General features: G+C 33.1%; 2 protein-coding genes across 3 annotated transcripts; both read right to left on the minus strand.

Moving 5' to 3' along the window:
* Nucleotides 1–3,738: 3,738 nt before the first annotated feature.
* Nucleotides 3,739–5,736, minus strand: LOC107609315 (MLP-like protein 31). Of its 2 annotated transcripts, XR_015891983.1 has the most exons (3): nt 5,473–5,736; nt 4,722–5,076; nt 3,739–3,940 (listed from the first exon to the last, which is right to left on the minus strand). XR_015891983.1 is itself a non-coding variant. In XM_016311227.3 (2 exons), the coding sequence occupies exons 1-2, from the start codon at nt 5,657–5,659 to the stop codon at nt 4,805–4,807; spliced, it is 459 nt and encodes a 152-aa protein (XP_016166713.1). In that variant the 5' UTR covers nt 5,660–5,736; the 3' UTR covers nt 4,657–4,804. The 2 variants fall into 2 exon arrangements, 1 of the variants encoding a protein (XP_016166713.1); XM_016311227.3 differs by lacking the exon at nt 3,739–3,940 and having other exon boundaries at nt 4,657–5,076.
* Nucleotides 5,737–15,861: 10,125 nt separating this feature from the next.
* On the minus strand, nt 15,862–17,708 carry LOC107606680 (uncharacterized). Its single transcript, XM_016308717.1, has 4 exons — nt 17,363–17,708; nt 16,811–17,321; nt 16,653–16,714; nt 15,862–16,568 (listed from the first exon to the last, which is right to left on the minus strand). The coding sequence occupies exons 1-4, from the start codon at nt 17,706–17,708 to the stop codon at nt 15,862–15,864; spliced, it is 1,626 nt and encodes a 541-aa protein (XP_016164203.1).
* Between the last annotated feature and the right edge of the window lie 1,788 nt (nt 17,709–19,496).

A 19,496-nucleotide genomic window follows, 5' to 3' on the forward strand; every position in this document is an offset into this window, starting at 1 on the left:
GCAGGCTGAAATTCAAGGAGCATATGCAGTACTGGAGTAGATAAGCAAGCTTGCCAAGGTTCAGAAAAAGGTCTATGAAGTTAAGGGTGTCATGATCTAGAATATTGAAAAGGCTGTAGAAACGTGAGAACTTTGTTTCAATTAGATATGCAGTTTTATTTTTCCCATAGTATATATTGATTTGCCAGATTTGGTTTTGAAACTTTAATCAAAATAAAACAGGAAACTTTAGTTTTGCATGTAGCTTAGCCAACTAATTTAGAAAAAAAGGAAGCCTTTGGAGGAACAGGGCCAGGTGGAGCAAGAAATATTGCAATTATTTGTTGATGGTTAGTTTCTGAATTGCTGTTTTTTGTTTGAGTTAATTTTGTTTGAGTTAGTATAATACTATTGTTTGAGACTAATTGATATTATAGCTTAGCCAATCATTTTTTAGTATAATACTATTGTTTGAGTTAGTATAATACTATTGTTTGAGACTAATTTGGTATATTTAAAATTATATATTGAATTTTTATATAATTTTAGTGTATATTTAATTAAACCGGTTCGACCACGGTTCGACCCCGATCGGACCATTGAACCATTGAATCAGTTGCTTGACCGGTTCAATGACCGGTCCGGTTTTCATAACCTTGATATTTATAGTGATAACATGCCCTATGTAACTTCACTAGTGTTTATATTCTCTACAGCTTTAGCATTTAGAATTTAATTTTGGTTCGTTTAGGGGTTATTTTGATGATAATATTTTTTATACGTGATAAAATTTTTGTATTGTAACATTTTTTTAAACAAAAATATCTACCAAAGTCATTTAATTTAATTTATATTACCTTTTACATATGTATAAATATTTTATATTTTTAATTATTAGTATAAATATGTCTATCTACATATTATTAAGTAATCACTTACATGTTAATATATACATAGTTTAACCACCTATACAATACTTTTTAATTGATGCCTAATTTTGTTTGATTTATTTTTGCTAATAATTTTTAAATTATTATAATTATTTTACTTTTATCTTTTTAAATCTAAAATAAGCCATTTAATTTTTTTTGACAATTTGACCAAAAATTTTAGACACCACAACAAATATCTACATAATTATATATAGTAAAATACTCAAATATTTATACATTATTAAATTAACCTTAAATGTATCGAATATAAATTATTAATTAAAACATATATTCTTTTATTAATTCAAACACCTCCTGTCTAACGAGAATCACTTTCAGTATTTCTTTGTCAACAACACTCAACATGTTACTATCATTATAATTTATCACGCTCCAACAACAATCCTCCATCAATATAAAAATAAAATTTTGACAAGTAATAAGCATACTTATCATCAAAGATTAAATGTTTTAAATTTAACTAACACAAAAAAATTAAATTCTAAATTCAAATAACCATTTTAACCAATAAAACAATAATTTTTTACAAATTCAGTTATTCACCGTATCTTTATTTTAAAAATAATTTACTAGCAAGTAAAAATTTAAATAACAATTACTTAAATATTTTTATTCACATTAACCATTAACCTACACATAATTTACGTTATTATTAAATTAACCTACACATAAATGAATTAACAACTAAATTAACATTGTTAAGTATAAAAAATCTAGTCATTAACATTGTATCTAATTTTTAAATTTTATCGAAAATGTGAATCTAAACACTAAATCCCTTATCACTAAATAGTAAAATACTTAGCAATTCAATTTTAAAATGAAAAACTTAAACCATCTAATTTTAATCTCTAAACAATAAATCACAAATCCTGATTTCTTAATCATGAAACTTAAACTATCCAATCCTGAACTCTAAACCATCCAATCCTAAATTCTAAACAATATATTTTTAAATTTTAAATTCTAATAAAATTTTTTACATTAAAACCTAAACCCTAAAGCATCTTACACTAAACTCTAAATCAAATAACAATAAATTTAAATAACTAAACCATTTTATTCACAAGTTTAAAAATAATGAAACAACAAAAATAATTTAAATAGCTTTTAATCCAATTTTAATATGTTAGACTTTATTTAAATATTATGAATGCAAAAAGAATAATTATTTTTTAAAAATTTTTTATAAGGCTCAATTTTAAAAGGATTCATTTTTATAACAATACTTATCCTTTCATCATTTTAGAACAAATTAAATATAAAAAAAAAAGAATAATAAAAGAAATAGGCAAGTAGCAATAAAATTCACCTAAATAAATCATAAAGGAATGATATCATATCATATTTGATAATAGATAATACTCTAGTTAATCTCTATATTAACTAATTGAATGTATAAAAGTGGTAAGATTCATTTTAAGGATAAATCACATAAATAAACGGAATGAGTTTCAAATTTACATGAATGTCCTAAATGCAAATTGATTATATAAATGTTTCAATTACATATGATTTGAATTAGTAGGTGTACTAGTAAATCAAATTCATTGGAATCAGTTTACCATGAAAAAATATTTTAGTGAAGACTATTTCATGCAAATCGAATCTATTGGATTTAATTTAAAACCTATAAAAATTCAATAGCTTCGATTTAATAGGAACAACTTCCATGGAGATAAATCAAAACTATAAAAATCGAATTACACTCAAGGTAAATCAAATTCATAGGTTTCGATTTAATGGTTTTGACAAAAGCATTTTATTCTTGTGCACTATTATAATTTTTTTATAACGTAAATTATTTATCCTGCTACAAAAATTTACCATATAACTAATAATAAAATCATAACTAATGAATGATTATAGTCTAAAACATTATTAAGAATAAGATTGTTGAGAGTATTAGAATAAAAATAACATGTGAAAATAAGACTAAACTAATATTTTCAAAAATACAAAAATACATCTTTTATGACAAAAAAATTGTCCACTTTTCATAAAAAAATCAATCAACACTTATATCTACACAGAAAAAATTAATTAAGACCCAAACAAAAAAAAATTCAAATAACTTCCAAATCCATAAGATATTATGTTTATTATTTTCGTTTTTCATAAAAAAAATTAATTAAGACCCAAATCCAAAAAAAAAATTACCTGGCCCAGAAACTTAAATGCATTAAAGAACAAAAAAAATAAAATAAAAATCAGCTCCTCATTATCATTCATAATTAATAATTAATTAAATTTATATCATTAAATATTTTAATTCATTTACTGCAGTGGGGTCTATATCCTACACTAAGATAAGCTTTTATTTTCCATTATAACTTTAAGTGCACTCTCTTTCTAGACATTTATTCCACTAGGAGAAGGACAAGAAATTTCTGCACATAGAAAGAATCTTTCTTCTATATTATAAAATTCACCATAAAACATACATTGGCTCTTCATACTTTTCCATAATAATAATTACTTGTTGTTGAGCTTCTTATCTTCTTGAGACAGTGTGGCGGTTGGCAGAGGGGGGTGGTGGTCGACAACAACAGGGTGGCAATCGACGGTGATGGTGGGTGATGAAAGAAGTAAAAAGAAATTAGCTGGTTTTTGTTGGCTCCCTAACCAGCTTGTTATATAGGTCACGGATCAAGACCAACTTATAAGCAATCTTATGTTATTATATATTGTCATAAGATGTAAATACCAAATTTTATTTTGGAAAATTAAACATATATGATCAAATGTACAGTTGAATGTTGAGACGATTTGGCAAAAATAAATAAATAAATAAAACACACGGATATGAAAAACATCCCACTTATTATATATTACACAAGTACACAACACACTCAAACGAGAAATCATTGGCACACATATACAAAGCAAGGATGAAAAGCCGAAGTAAGCACCAGCAACCATCCTTATTATATTGTTCATGTCCAAGAAGATTGATTATTGCAATTATTATATATATAAGAAAACCTCTTAATAATATTAACCACAAGCTATATATATATAGGGAAGTTCTATGATGACATTGATTTTGATAGCTAAGAATGGCATAAATTTGACTAACAAATAAAATATTGACACATAACAAAAAAATAAATCTAAAACTAAAATAATTTTCTCTTTCTTATAATTTCTTATAATTACTTTTATTAAAATAATTTCTTATAATTTTTTTGTAATCATAAAAATAATTTAAAAAATATTAAAATAAATTTTTAATTATATTTTATTATTATTTTTATTTTTATAATTATTTTTTTTAATTATTTTTATTATTATTTTTTATCAAAATAAATTTTTTATAATTATTTTTTCTTTTTGTAATTTTGAAAAACTAAAACCAAAATAATATTCTTTCTCTTATAATTTTTTATGATTATTTTTAAACTAACAGCAAGAGAGAGAATATCATTTTGGTGTTAGTTTTTCGAAATTACAAAAAAAAATCATTATAAAAAATTATTTTTTAGAAACAAAAATAATAATAATAAAAATAATTAAAAAATAAAAAATAATTATAAAAATTATTTTTCAAAAATAAAAAAAATAATAAAATAATAATTATAAAATTATTTTGGTGTTATTTTTTTGAAATTATTTTTTATAATTATGAAAATAATTATAAGAAATTATTTTGATAAAAATAATCATAAAAAATTTATAAGAGAGAATCATTTTTATTTTAAATTTAATTTTTTTGCCATATATCAATATGTTACTTGTTGGTCAAATTTATGCCATCTTTAGCCACCAAAATCAATGCCATCATAGAACTTCTCATATATATAGCCAAACACATTATTTTATATGTTGTTGAGATTCTTCTTCATAAATAGCTGTTGGATGCAGCTATCTATCTATGCCTTGAGAAGATGAGAATCAATATCTTTGGCACTCTTCTCAAAGAACTCCAAGAATCCATATGGAGCTTCAACATTCTCATTGATTTTCTCGTATTCAATAGTGATTTTAACTGAGGCACCACCATCACTCTTTTCAAACACTTGAATAAAGACCTTAAAGACTTTATAGTTCTTACTTATGTCTCCATCGAAAAAGTTGTATGTCATTAACTTGTTCTCCTTGTCAATAGCTTCAATTTTCTCCTTCAACTTAATTGGCTTGCCATCTATTTTTTTTTGTCACAATAATTAATTAAAATAAACAATTACTAAAAAAGAAATGTATATATTAATTTATATAAAAAAATATTTATTTGGATGTCGATTAAATTAGGTTAAATTATTCTATTAGTCTTTATAATTTCGTCAAATTTATAATTGACACATAATCGCATCCTTGGCGTTCAAAAAATATTAAACGTCGGAATATGACGAAAACATATTTGTTAGTAATGTAAGATAGACGAAAATATTTTTATAATATTTACTCCAAAAAATGAAATTAATTATAAATTTAAAACAGATATAAAGATCTAATTAAAAATTTTTAAAATATAAAAATTTAATTACCTTTAAAAAATTTATATGAACTAACACAACTAATTTAACCATGAAATTATTACCTACGATAAGAGTCCAATTCTTAACCGAATGAGGGACATGCCAGTTATCACCTTCATGCAACTTGGCTTGAAGGATTCTTTCACAAATGTTTTGAAACTTGTGGAATTGAGTTATAAAGATGTTGAAGTACTTTGCAGCTGGTGTTTGGACCGTAACTTCAACACTAAGTTTACCACTTAGCGCCATGTCTACTCAAGAAAGAAGCCAAAAGTATTTGTGAAGGAAGAAAAATATGTAAATGAGAGATGGATAAACATATTCTGCCTTATAGAGCCTTATATAGAAATTAAAGAATATAGATTATATTCTGATCTAATCTAATTAATAACGAGGCATGAAGTGATGCAGTTAGGTTATAAATTGTTTTCTAAAATTTAGGGCTTGTTTGGGTGAGCTTCTGATATAATCTAATTAATAACGAGCTATAAAGCATATGAACACTTTGCTGAGTTGTCATGTTTGTGTGTCGGATACATTTTGAATATGATACTAATCGATACTTATTCGACATGTTTGTCTGCTATGTCTAGTCGTATTTTAATAAAAAATAAAAAAATTTTTGGACATACTTAAATACCATTAGTGTGTGTCTAGCCTTATTCTTAACATATATTCTTGAAATAAATTTAGAAATAATATATATTATTATTTATTAAAAAAAATTTAAATAATTTATATAATTAAAATAAGATATTAAAAATGAAAAATTAATTTATATTTTAATGTCAATAAAATATCAAAATATCACTGTATGTTATCTAAAAAATACTTTATATTTTATATATATGTCGTGTTCTCGTATCGTATAAGATTTTAAAATTCGTGTGTCTGCGTGTCCCATATCGTGTCGCGTATTCATGTCAATGTCCATGCATCATAGATAACGAGGCATGATGTGATCGATGCTGTGAGTTTAGAAATAGATTTTTAGTGGTTAGCTTACTAGTTCGTTTAAGTAAGTATCGATGGTTTGAATTTCGCCTTATGTATGCAGCAATTCATTGGCTAATGACAAACCTTTAAATGAAGCTTAGATCTACGACAAATTAGTCCTTGGTTTGCCGGATTAATGAATATCCTAGAAAATACTAAAAAGTATTTTTTTAAAATTTAAATAAGTAAAAAAATTAATTAATCAATATTAATTAATTTTTATTTCATTATAAAATTATTTTTTTAATATTCATGTTTTATAAAATTTAAAATTTAGTGTGACTGAGAATACTAAAATGGATGAGTAATAGTCATATACGCAAGGTTCTAAAAATTAAACTAGATATAGAACTAATAATGAAATTAAAAGTTTAAAGATTTAATTAAAATTTAATCTGAACTGAATCAAATATAATAAAATAATATATTTGTGTATAACATATATCATTTTTAAAAAAATTATTTTTTAATTTATTATTTTAAACGGATTAATCACTAAAAATTACACCAGTTCGATTAATTAATCAATTTTTTAACCGACTTTTCGATTTTTAACCAAGTTGCTGCAAAGTAATTTTTACTTTAAACCGGATTAATTTGGTGATCAATTTCTAATTAACTAAGTTAAATTGGCCAATTTATTTCGATTATCAGAACCATGGCCATACACATACATAAGGACAAAATAAAAAATAATTGTACGAAAAAATTTTATTTTATCAAATATAAAATGTTAACTTATATCTTTAAAAAGTTTAAACACATCTCAAATCATTTTTTATTTAAAAACGTGTTTATAATTTGACTTGATGAGTTGATGTATTAGGTAAATTAGCTGATTATCATTTAATCTTGTCGGATGGAAATATTTCCACATGTCAGTCTTGTCAACTCAAATTTAATATTTAATATTAGTAATTTACATTATGACCTTTGTTATTATCCAGGTAGTGATGTGATTAATCAAATCAATAAATTGTTCAACAACAAAAATTGTTAATAAATTATGAAATCCGTATCTGGACTACTGTGATAGTTGATTAAACCATTTATTTATATTAATAATACTATTAATCACCTAAGAAAATTGAATCTTATTGTGATACTGAATAGACAATCATTTATAATTTTTTTTGTCGTGCTTGATGATTTGATTTTCTTTAATTTTGTGGACGAACACACACGCACATACACACACATATTAAAAAAATAACAATCAGCTAATATTTTTTTTCAATTTTTTTTATATCTACTTCTATTATATAAAATAGAGATTTAAAAAATTTTGGTTCACAAATTTTTGTTTATGAAATAAACTTCATCATTTATATATTTGCAGTTATATTATTAAAACTTAAAATCAAGATTTATTTTTAGAGTGGAATGTGTTTACTATCTGCATTATACTAATCCTGTATTTATTATTTTTATACTTATTTAATAAATAAAAATATAAATTAATAGACAGTTTAATTACTTATTAATATACTAGTCAATATAATGTATTTAATTTTTTTTAATATCACCCTTACTTTAATTGTGATGTTTAAATAAGCAATAATTACGAATGGTTTACAATTTTTTTTATCATCAATGTGTAATTTTCCTTACTATATTTTAGTATTTTTATTTGTTATTTTATTATTTTTTAAAAGGTAAGGAGAGGGAAGAACATTATATATTTTATTTACAAAAGTGTAATTTTCTTTTAAAATTGTGATCTTCTAAATTTTCACCACAAATATTGTTATGTCACAAAATTCTTCTCCTTATATTTACTAAAATTTAGAATTTAGTTTATTCAGGAATCAAGAACTATAGGGATACCATGAAGGCATAGAAAATTGAAGAAGATTTTAATTTGTTTTATTGAATGTTGCAAGTCACATACACTAGAATATATATTGAGTACTTCTAATATGTTATTCACTTAAAACATAATTAACCATATTTATAACCACATCTAGAGATTACAGTTTAACAAATTGCAACTCTAATTTGCATTGTTTTCTAAATAACTGATTCGATTAAATCAGATACAACCACACTAACTGATTTTAGTCTTAGTACTCATCACAGAAAATTTTATAAAAATATAAAATATGAATACAACAATATATGTAATGTTATGTGTAAAAAAAAGGTCATATATCATATATTTAGGTATATTTTTATATATATTGATCTATATATTTTTTTAACTAAATAAATAGCCATTCAAATAATTAAACATATCATAATGGAATAATAAAATCTATAAAATAAAATAATCAAATTTATTTACAGTTGTGTGATAATTTTTTTTGAAAATAATAAAATAATCAAACATATCATGCCTTTTTTTGAATTTTATGTCTTTTTTAATTCATGCATTTATTTGCTTGTAAAATGTGAGTTCATCAAGAAGGTGCTTCTTTAAGGATTTGGTAAAGGTAAGTTCTTCAATGTTGCTATTTTACAATCACCATCTGTTTAATTTAATCGTAATGTGTTGTCTATTACATGTTCTTCATATAATTTGTGACATAAAAGATTGGATCATGTTACAAGAAAAAATTGTTATAAGTGTTTCTTAATCTTTGTAATATTTTGTAAATGACAACGACAATTACAATGTGTTAGAGATATAACCATTAGTGTTACTTTCTCCTATTAACTTAAGTTTTTGGGATGAGTAGTTTCATAACATGGTATCAAAGCTCTATGTTTGAAAGGTCAAGAGTTCAATCCTTAGTGAACTCCAAAAAATAAAAAAATAGCAAATCAAATAAACCCAAAAAGAAAAACTCTTGAGGGGAAATATTAGAGATATAACCATTAGTATTTTTTAATATAGTACATCTTATAATACTCCTCTGTAATTAGTTTATTCAAATGTCTGGGATCCAACGCATTTTATATCTCATTTGGATTTTAGATATTTTGTTATTTTTGTGGATGTTTATAGTAGATATATACATTCATATACTTGCTTCATGCAAAATCTCAAGTTTTTGCTACTTTCATTCATATAAGAGTTTTATGAAAAACATGAGTGGATAAAAGCTAAAAGAATTGCAAAGTGATCATGAAGGTGAATATAATTCTAAAATCTTCAATGAGTATTTGGCTTAATATGGTTTCTTGGTTATGCTCTAAATCACAAAGGTTATAGATGCATTTCCTCGTCTAGTAAAATTTACACTTTAGAGATGTTATTTTTGATGAGCAAAACTCCCTTATAAGTTATACAGAGTTATTTGTTTCTCATACTAATGCCTTGCCATCAAAGCAAGAGCAAGTTAATTCTGATTTTGAAGCTACTCCTGCTTCCCTTCAACATTCCAAATCAAGAGTTTAATTAAATTCACATCCTCCAAAGTTATACTGTAATTTCACATGTCATGGGATTTAACAGGTTTTTGTCAAGTGGAACCTCTTCCCCTGTCCAATTCCCCGTTGCATGCATCAACAATTATGTATCTCTAGCTAGTTTGTTAACAGTTTAAGATAAAAAATTAATTTTTTTTTTTATGAATTTCAAAGTCATCGGGTACCTAATTATCTGAACCGAATCAATCCGTTCTTAATCGATTTGGTTTGATTCGGGTACATATACAAAAAAATACAAATTCAAACCGAACCAAACCAAATCAATTATATTTTAACTAAATTGGTTCTAATTTTACTATACATTCGAACCAAACCGACTCGTACTCACCTCTAATAAAAGTGCTTATTCTCTAAACTTTTTCAAATATAGATTTAGCGTGGCCGAAATAAAGATACTAATTGGGACAAAAGAGTAGCCATACACATGTATGTGGACAACATAAAGAATAATGATACAAGAAAAGAAATTTATGGGATAAGTATGATTTTGGTCCCAACGTAGAGGTCAAAAATCAAAATTGTTCCTAACTTTTTTTTTGCTACAAAATGGTCCCCAAAATTTCAGTTGTTTTTAAAATCGTCTTTTTTACCAATTTTATTTTTTATTACAAAATTACCCCTCAATACAAAAATTATAAAATAAAATAAATAAAAAAAGAAGAAAGAAAGAAAGGGATACAAAAGCGGGTGAGGAGAGAGAGAAGGGGGAGGAAGGAGGGGGGAGAGAAAAGGGGGACCGCACACCGCTCAGCCGCCCTGTCGCCTGCCGCACCGCATCACCGCACCACCACCAGCTTCTTCTTCTTCTTCTTCTGTGAATTTGATTTTTTGTGAAATTTTGGATTTTTTTGTGAAATTTGTTGTGGAATATTGTTGTTGCTGAAATTTGAATTTGAAATATTGTTATTACTGAATTTGTTGATTATTGTTTAAATTTTCTGATGATGATGATGATGAGGCCATGATGATAATGGTGGTGATGGTAGTGGGTTCTTGTTCAACTTGGGCTTCTGGTTGATTTTGGGAAAAATTCTGATGAAGATGATGATGACTATGATGATACTGGTGGTGGTAGTGGTGGTTGATTTTGGGGTGAAGGGATAATGATATTTTCGTCCGAAGAACGATTTTAAAATAAATTGAAACTTTGGGGACCATTTTGTAGCAAAAAAAAAAGTTGGGGACGATTCCGATTTTCGACCTCTACGTTGGAGACCAAAATCGAACTTAACCCGAAATTTATTTTATCAAATATAAAATGGTAATTTATACTTTTAAAACATTCAAACACATCTCTGATAATTTTCACTAAAAACGTGTGTGTAATTTGTCCAATGTATAATTGATCAATGATTATATATAGAATTTGTATTAGGTAAAGTAGTTTATTCTCATTTAATCTTGTCGGATGAAATATTTTCATATCTGTGTTGTCAATGCAAATTTAATATTTAATATTAGTACGTAATTTATTACATTGTGATCGTTGTTATTGTCCACGCAGTGATGATTAAACAAATAAATAAAATTGTCCAACAAAAAAACAATAAATTATGAAATCCGTACTTTGAGTGATCATTGATTAAACCATTTATTTATATTAATAGTAATCACTATAAGAAAATTAAAACTTTGTAATTATTCGTAGAATTCTTTCATCATGTGTGATGATTATGCCATGTTTGGTTTACTTTAATTTTGTGGATTTTGTTATGTCTGCTAGAGTGCCTCCATTTGTTTTTTAACACTATTTGTGCGGATTTTTTATTTAAATAAATAAAAAAAATCTAATAATTATCAAAATAAATAAGTTAAAAAATAATTACCAATTTAAATACGTTAGTCTTATCTCGTTTACACTGTAAACGAGATAGAATTGCGTGTATCTCGTTTATAATGCTGTAAACGAGATAAGACATGTCAGCTGCAACGTATCTATCTCGTTTACACTGTAAACGAGATAGATCTTTATCCCGTTTACACTATAAACGAGATAAGAGTGAATGCCGCTTATAAGTATAAATCGTTTACAAGAACATCCTGCACCCCATTTTGACTCAGTCAAACTCTTTCTCCCCTCTTTTTACCCTTTTCTACCATATTTGAGTCGATACGGTGATGACACGCCAAGCGGGGAACGATGGGGACATCAACAGACTAAACGAGACGTCGCGGCGCCGGCCGACTTCGAGGTTAGTTGCGTTATGTTCGATTATTCTAAGTATGTAGAAATTGTTAGGGTAGTCTGGTAGTGACAATGACTGAGTAAAATGCTTTAGGGATTGGACTGTAGGATGAATTTGGAACAATATTTGCTTCTGTAAGATTGGTATGTCTTAATTAAGATTTGCTTACCGACATAAGTAATTTATAGACATCTGTAGAGTAGACACATGGTAGTATGTTCCTAAGTAGTAGTAGCACTTTGTTTTTTAAGTAGTGTATCAAAATTTATTATTAACTCTTTATAGGTTAAAAATATTTTTTTTCGTTCCGCAGAGGCCTCGCCTTCTATTGCCCCGGTGAGTTAGCCATACCCTTTCTTCCACCAGACGCCATCGTCCCGTATCTGGCTGAGACCGGATTCGGCGACACGGTGCCCCTCAGGGACTTTACATTTGATAATTCCCTGATTTCGGCACTCGTGGAGCGATGGCGTTCGGAGACACACACGTTTCATCTCCCGTGGGGTGAGGTCACTATCACCCTGCAGGATGTGGCGTACCACCTTGGCTTATGTTCACACGGAAATCCCGTTGGGGGTGCCTTCGTGACTTTGGTAGGTGGTACGGCACGGAGACGTAGGCCATGGTTGAGCAGCTGCTTGGTGCCAAGCCACCAGTGGCGGCTCAGCAGGCTGTGCAGAGGAAGGAGTCATTCACCTTGAAGCTGGTTTGGTTGCGTGATCGTGTCCGCCAGATGTCCCCGACCGACAATTCCGAGACCCTTCGACAGTATGCCCGATGCTATATTATGTTACTGCTCGGAGGGTATCTGTTGACGGACAAGTCCAACAACCTGGTTCACGTACGGTGGCTACCGCTACTCTGGGACTTCGCAGAATGCAGGGCATTATCCTGGGACTCTGCTGTGCTGGCCTGGACTTACTAGTCACTATGTTTGGCAGCACATCAGGGCGTCATAAACATCGCCGGTTGCACTCCGCTGCTGATGAGTTGGATTTACCAGAGATTTCCTCAGTGGTGTCCACCAGACAGAGGAGTTTACGTGTATCCGCTAGCTGCGAGGTAACCAATTATTTTTTTTCATTTCTTCTTAATCGTTGTTGTTAATTCGTATGGTTTGTTACTTAATGAATTGTATATGGCTTTGTTACTGTCAGGTTGGTTGGATTGCAGCAGTAGAGTAGGGATCAGCATTAGGCCAGAGTCCTGTACTGGAGGATTTCGATCAACCGGTTATGGTTCGATGAGGTTAGTCATGTAATTAAATATTTTGTTATTTTAAATACTTGCTGCGTTGTAATACTTGTTATTTTGATACACAAAACATTTTATTTAGTTTGCATGGACGGTATACAATGATCCTACGCTGCAGGCCCAGTGCCCGCAATGGTTCCGTGAGGAGGAGGAGTGCGGTACATGGTTGTCGGCTGTTCCCCTGGTATGCTTCAACATTGTCCGATTTTACCACGTTGATAGGGTGAAACGGCAGTTCAACGGGGAGCAGCCAGTGCCAGGCATTCCAGTGAACCTTGACAGGTATTAATCGGTTATAATTTCTTCAAAGTTGTAGGTTTGTAGTTGTATGTTAATCTGATAGATTTACTGCTTTATTTATGTAATGTGTTTAACAATAGGTATCTGACCACCACGGGGCGTGGTGAGGATGTCTGGTGGCCGGAGCGACTCCAGCAGTGGTACGATGGGTGGAGGCAGAGGTTCGAGCCTGATCGAAGGATTACCATCTATCATACGTTTGACACCAGGACTACCGGCGAGTACTACGATTGGTGGCGTGGGTTAGGCGTGTGAGGCATCTTTTGGGCAGGAGGTTCTGGAGGATCCCAGGCTGGTGGAGTTGCCCCCCGACGTCTAGTCCATTGCCACCCAGCCGAGAGACGATCTGACTTTTTCGAGGGGCGCGCCGGATCGGAGGAAACGTGCAAGGGAGGTCAGAGAGGACACTCGCCGACCTGCTAGGAGGGAGCGGGGCCAGAAAAAGCGTCGACCTGGTGAGCTCATCAGGAGGGAGAGGGTCAGACCTCGACAACATAGGGGTGACGCAGAGTCGAAGGAGGATGCGGAGTTCGACCGCCAGGAGGATGAGGAAGACATACCAGTTCACAGTGTCGCTACACCTACAGATCCGACTCCTCTACCTCCTCCCCTTCCCTCGGGACAGGGAGCATGGCATTCATCCGGTTCCGGTGGGCAGCAGTCTCGGCCAGCTTGGGACACATCACCATCAGGTTGGCATGAAGGAGGTCCATCCAAGACCCAACAGGAGGAGGACGTGTTCCTGGACGAGATTTTGATTGACGACGACTTCTTGCACATCGTCCAGCCCGCCACCATGGACCATTTAGCCGCGCAGTTTTGTACAGGCAGAGAGGTTAGGGTGGCGGATGACCATCACCCATCAGGTCCGGCACAGACCTCCTCTTGGATGCCACAGATATCACCGGCATCTGGCTTCTTATTCGGTGCGAGCCTTCGACCAGGTAGCCAGTACGCGACACCCCCCTCCCACGACTATGGTATGTACCTGGCCCAGTGTCAGCCTCAGGTGACCCCACTGGTAGCTCCACATCCGCAGACTCAGCTTCAGTTATACCAGTATGCCTCAGGTCCATCGTCCGGAGGGATGCAGCCATATCGTCCTCAGATGCTGTAGGATCCAGCTGCACCGGGCGTAGATCCTCAACCGGGTCGACCTCAGCTCCAGGTTCAGCCTCCGCCATGTGGCACCGGGCACAGGCACCACTACCAGGATCTTCACCAGAGATGATGACTGTTAAATTGTATGTAATCTGTTTGTATTAAGATTATGTATGTATTTCTGTTTTATGTATCATGTGGTATGTACATTTGGACTTTAACTGTTTCGACACTTTATTAGTGAGTTGATTGTGTATATCTTTATTTATACCCGTGTTTAGTATTTACGTATATCTAATGTCACTTTTTAGAAGAAATACCAACATATCATAAAGTAACAATTTCGTCATTAAAAATTTCATTTCAAGTTAAAATGTTACACATCCACGGATACTAGAACATTAGATTACACACTTCATAAATAAAAGACCAACACACCCCAACTTTGGTAATCATACACGCCTAGTACAACCTACACATCGCTCGTGGGCTGATTAGGACATTCCCTCCTAGTATGACCGTATTACCTACACAGGCCGCACCACTTCTCATGTTGCTCAGTCTCGTCCATGTCGTTCCAGAATCTGGTGGACACGAGCCTTCCAGTTGCCTTCCGACGCATCAGTGGGTTAGGACACAACCTCGTCCCATGCCACTCCACCCACATCGACTCGTCTAGGATAGGGGGAACTCCATCTCGTATACCTTGAACACAGCTTCCTGTCTGTACACAGGATGCACGTACGGTCCCCACTCAATGATAGCTGCGACGCAACCGGCAAGTGTGTGACGGCATGGATAGTGGAGGGATTGGAATAAGCCGCAGTCACACGTACCCTCTGAACGCCGAACACAGAAGGAACCTCCCCTCCCATCCCTCAAACGGCTCAAGCTCCTCTAAAACAAACACAGAGGCCCGCCGATCGCAGTGAGTGACACGCATCTTCGGTATCCCTTCCCTATTCTTCTCAATGGCAGCCAATAGTCTCTGTGAGAATTGGCAGCCAATAGTCTCTGTGAGAATTGGCAGCCAGCCGCCAACTGTGACTATGCCTCTCTCTTCTTCGTCACGAATAATTTCTGTAGTCTCTCGTACGTGATGCGCACAATAGCAGAAATCGGCAAGTACCGGGTGCCCTTCAACACTGCATTGATGCACTTGGATAGATTTGTCGTCATGTGGCCAAACCGACGCCCGCTATCGCAATGTTGTAGCCAAATATCCTTCCTGAAACGACCAGCTCAGTCAACCATCGCCGGCGAGACTCCTCTCAACACATCCATGTACCACTCGTAGCCAGCCCTGTTTGGACTATAAGCAGCGTTAATGAGGTATCTCTTGTCCTCGGCTGACTTGAACCGAGTCATGAAATTTGCAGCCATATGTCTTATGTAGTAAGCATGGTAGGCTCTTGGTGGATGCCAACCACTGTCATCGGCGCTAAGCGCAGCCTTGATAGCTTGAGATCTGTCGGAGATTACCAGCAGGCCGTTCTGTGGGGTGACGTGGTGTCTCAGATTAGTTAGGAAGAACGACCATGACTCGGTGCTCTCGGACTCCACAATGGCAAAAGCAATCGGCAGGATATTGTTATTCCCATCTTGCGCCACCGCAATAAGCAACACACCACCATACCTTCCATACAGATGCATACCATCTACAGACACAAAGGGCTTGCAATTCTTGAAGGCTTTGACACATGACGGGAAAGACCAAAATACCTTGTCGAACATACTGTAGTCACATACCAGAAGGTGACCATCGTAGAATGGTTTGACACGTAGGACAAAAATGGTACCAGAAAAATAACTCTGCAGTGCCTGAAGCAACTTTGGAACCTCATTGTACAACTCTTCCCAATGCCCATAGATTTGTGCAATTGCCTTCTGCTTGGCTGTCCACACCTTTCTGTAGGATGGTTTAAAGTGATAGCTTGCTTGGACCGCACCTTACAAAACCAGAATGCTTATAGAGGGGTTGGACTGAATCAACGGCAAGATGACCCTGCAAATAAGACTGCTATCTAACTGACGATGGTCTTGAGACATGGTGGGTGCTAGACAAGTATGCACTCCACCCACCCTCCGAACCTCCCTGAACACAAGAAAACATGATTACTTCAGCTATTTCGTATACCCAATTAGTATATCGTACAGAAGTAATGAAAAGTACAAGTAAACTTAAGCTCACCAGTATCCCAGGTTCTGCCGAAGGGCTACACGAAGGCTCCATTGGCACCCATTCTCAGCTTGGCGGCACTGCACGTGGTACTTTAACCGATCCGACTCGATCACCCGGTACTCCGCACTCCTATGAATACTATAGTTCTTCACACCCTGAAGCACTGCCTCTCGGCTTCTAAATTTGTGACCGACCCGAAACTCTACACCGCCGTCTAGGTTGTAATCCTCTTCACCCGTGTCAAGAAATGGGGTCCTCTCATGCATGGCGTCCAGATCCAGACTGTGATAGTGAGACGGAACTGCCGAAAGCGCCGGTATTGGATGGGGTGGAGGCAGGACATGCCGGGCTACGGTCGGAACAGGTGTCTCCGGGACACACTCATCCTGATCCCCACTAGCGGATAAGTCGCTGTCACCACTGTCCACCATGTAATTCTCGTCCGACTCTTCCTCGCCCTCCTCTGCCTCATCCACTGGAACGGCGACATGAATGGGCGGTGGTGCGAGGGGTCGGTCGTCTTACGCACATAGTTCGAGTGTTCGGAAGGACCATTGCCACAGTGTCCGACCTCTGCAGAAAGATCCATTACTTGCTCCACCATGATCCTCCCATAGACGTCGAACATCACTCGCACATGCTCGTCCCCTAGAAGTCGGAATAGTTGAAACCGGAAGACTCCGTTACCCATGGGTGCCAGCAACCTATATGCCACCCTTCCGATTTTTCTCGTTTCTGAACCACCGAGCTTGCTCGATATCAAACTCCTCAAATCGGACAATGTCTCCGCACGCTGAGTGCGAAACAATATCGGATCCTCACACTCAAATGTCACCCCGTTGTCGCCGTTTCTCATACGATAGTTGGGATAAACAAGGATAACTATGTATGGACTATTACTAGCCATTAATGCCTTGTATTCTTGAGAAAATAAGATACACAATAAAGATAGAAAATGTTTGTGAATAATAGCAAGAATTACACATCCTTTTATAGGTGATGGGATACTACTCTTTATATCTCATTTACACTGTAAACGAGATACACGCAATTCCATCTCGTTTACAGTGTAAACGAGATAAGACTAACGTATTTAAATTGGTAATTCTTTTTTAAATTATTTATTTCGATAATTATTAGATTTTTTTATTTATTTAAATAAAAAATCCCTATTTGTGCTGCCGAAGAAAGAACATTTTTATAGAACCTTTCTTTTAAAAAAAATAGAGAGAAATTTTCGCGTTATAAAACTTCAATAACGTGTTATGTTTTTTTTTTTAAATGATAACGTGTTATTTGTTTATTGCATAAGTTCTCTCTTAACTAAAGAAAAAAAAATTCTTTTTTCAATTAACAATCAGTTAATATTTTTTTTCTTGTTCTGCTACGTTAAAAGATATTATGTATAGAAAATTCAAAAAAATAGCTAAAATAACATATTATTTAATTCACTAATAATATTCTTAATTTTTCATATAATTCTGTAATTTTAATTTATTGTCTTTTATTTTAATTATTATTTCCTACTACTCTCCTTTTCCAACGCTAGTACAAAGATTATATTTTGAGGTTTAGCTATTGTCAATAATTTGCTGTTGAAGTTGGTCAGTTTTGAGAAAAGATTTAATATTGGTATTTGTTTGATTTTGAAATAATTTGTTACTGAAAACGATTTGAAGGACTGAGAGGTGTTTGATTTGATAGTTGGGACCCTTGAAGGGTGGCAGAAATTCGAGTTTTAAAGGAGATACTGCCAAAGTTTCTATAAGAATTAGAGTTTTGATTTGAGGTGTTATTCTAAAAAGGAAAGAGATTATCATGTAGCTTGTGTATTTGAGACTATTTGTTGACCCTCTGTCGCAAGATGTGACCGGGCACTTTAACTCCCCGGATTCCCCCATGGGCATGCATATAGATATGAATATTGAATATTATTGAGCTTGGAGTTTAACTCCATGGAATACTATATTATTGAGCTTGGAGTGTGACTCCATGGAATATTATTGAGCTTGGGGATGCGCGCACAGAGGGACTGTCCAATAGTTAACTACCAGGACATGTCGGGTTGGCTGTATAACCGACAGATGAGACTCATCAGCCATAGGACAGGCATACATCATATGCATTTGTTTGCTTTGTTTGAGTGTGCATTGTCTTAGCTTGCTTAACTGTTAAATTCTACTTATCTGCTACTTGTTCTACTTGTTGTAAATGCTTCTCTATTTGTGTTTTTCTTGTCTGTAATGTTGGTCTATGCAACTAAGAGGCCCCTTGTCTGACGGAGGAATGACGAGGGTTGTTCCACCAGAGATTCGGAGAACTGGAGTAGTCAGAAAGTGAAGTATTAAGTTAAAGTCAGATTCAGAACTAGAATACCTCAGATAACTTACCTAACTTTTGGTTTAGTTTATTTTCCTTAAGAATGATTCTGAGTGTTGGAATTTTAGGAATGCCTCTGGCTCTCTCGAGACCTTTTACATTAACTATGCAGGCACCTTTACCATACTGAGAACCTCCGGTTCTCATCCCATACTATGTTGTTGTTTTTCAGATGCAGGTCAAGAGACACCTCGTTGAGCGTCTAGGTATTCTCCTTACAAGTGAAGAACTACCTTTTTGACTGCCATATTTTGATTTTGGGCTATGTATACATGTTTATAGAATCTCCACATGTACATTTTTGTGTTTTGTCCCT

The sequence above is a fragment of the Arachis ipaensis genome, chromosome B7, assembly GCF_059453495.1.
Source record: "Arachis ipaensis isolate K30076 ecotype BB chromosome B7, ASM5945349v1, whole genome shotgun sequence".
Lineage (NCBI taxonomy): Eukaryota > Viridiplantae > Streptophyta > Magnoliopsida > Fabales > Fabaceae > Arachis > Arachis ipaensis.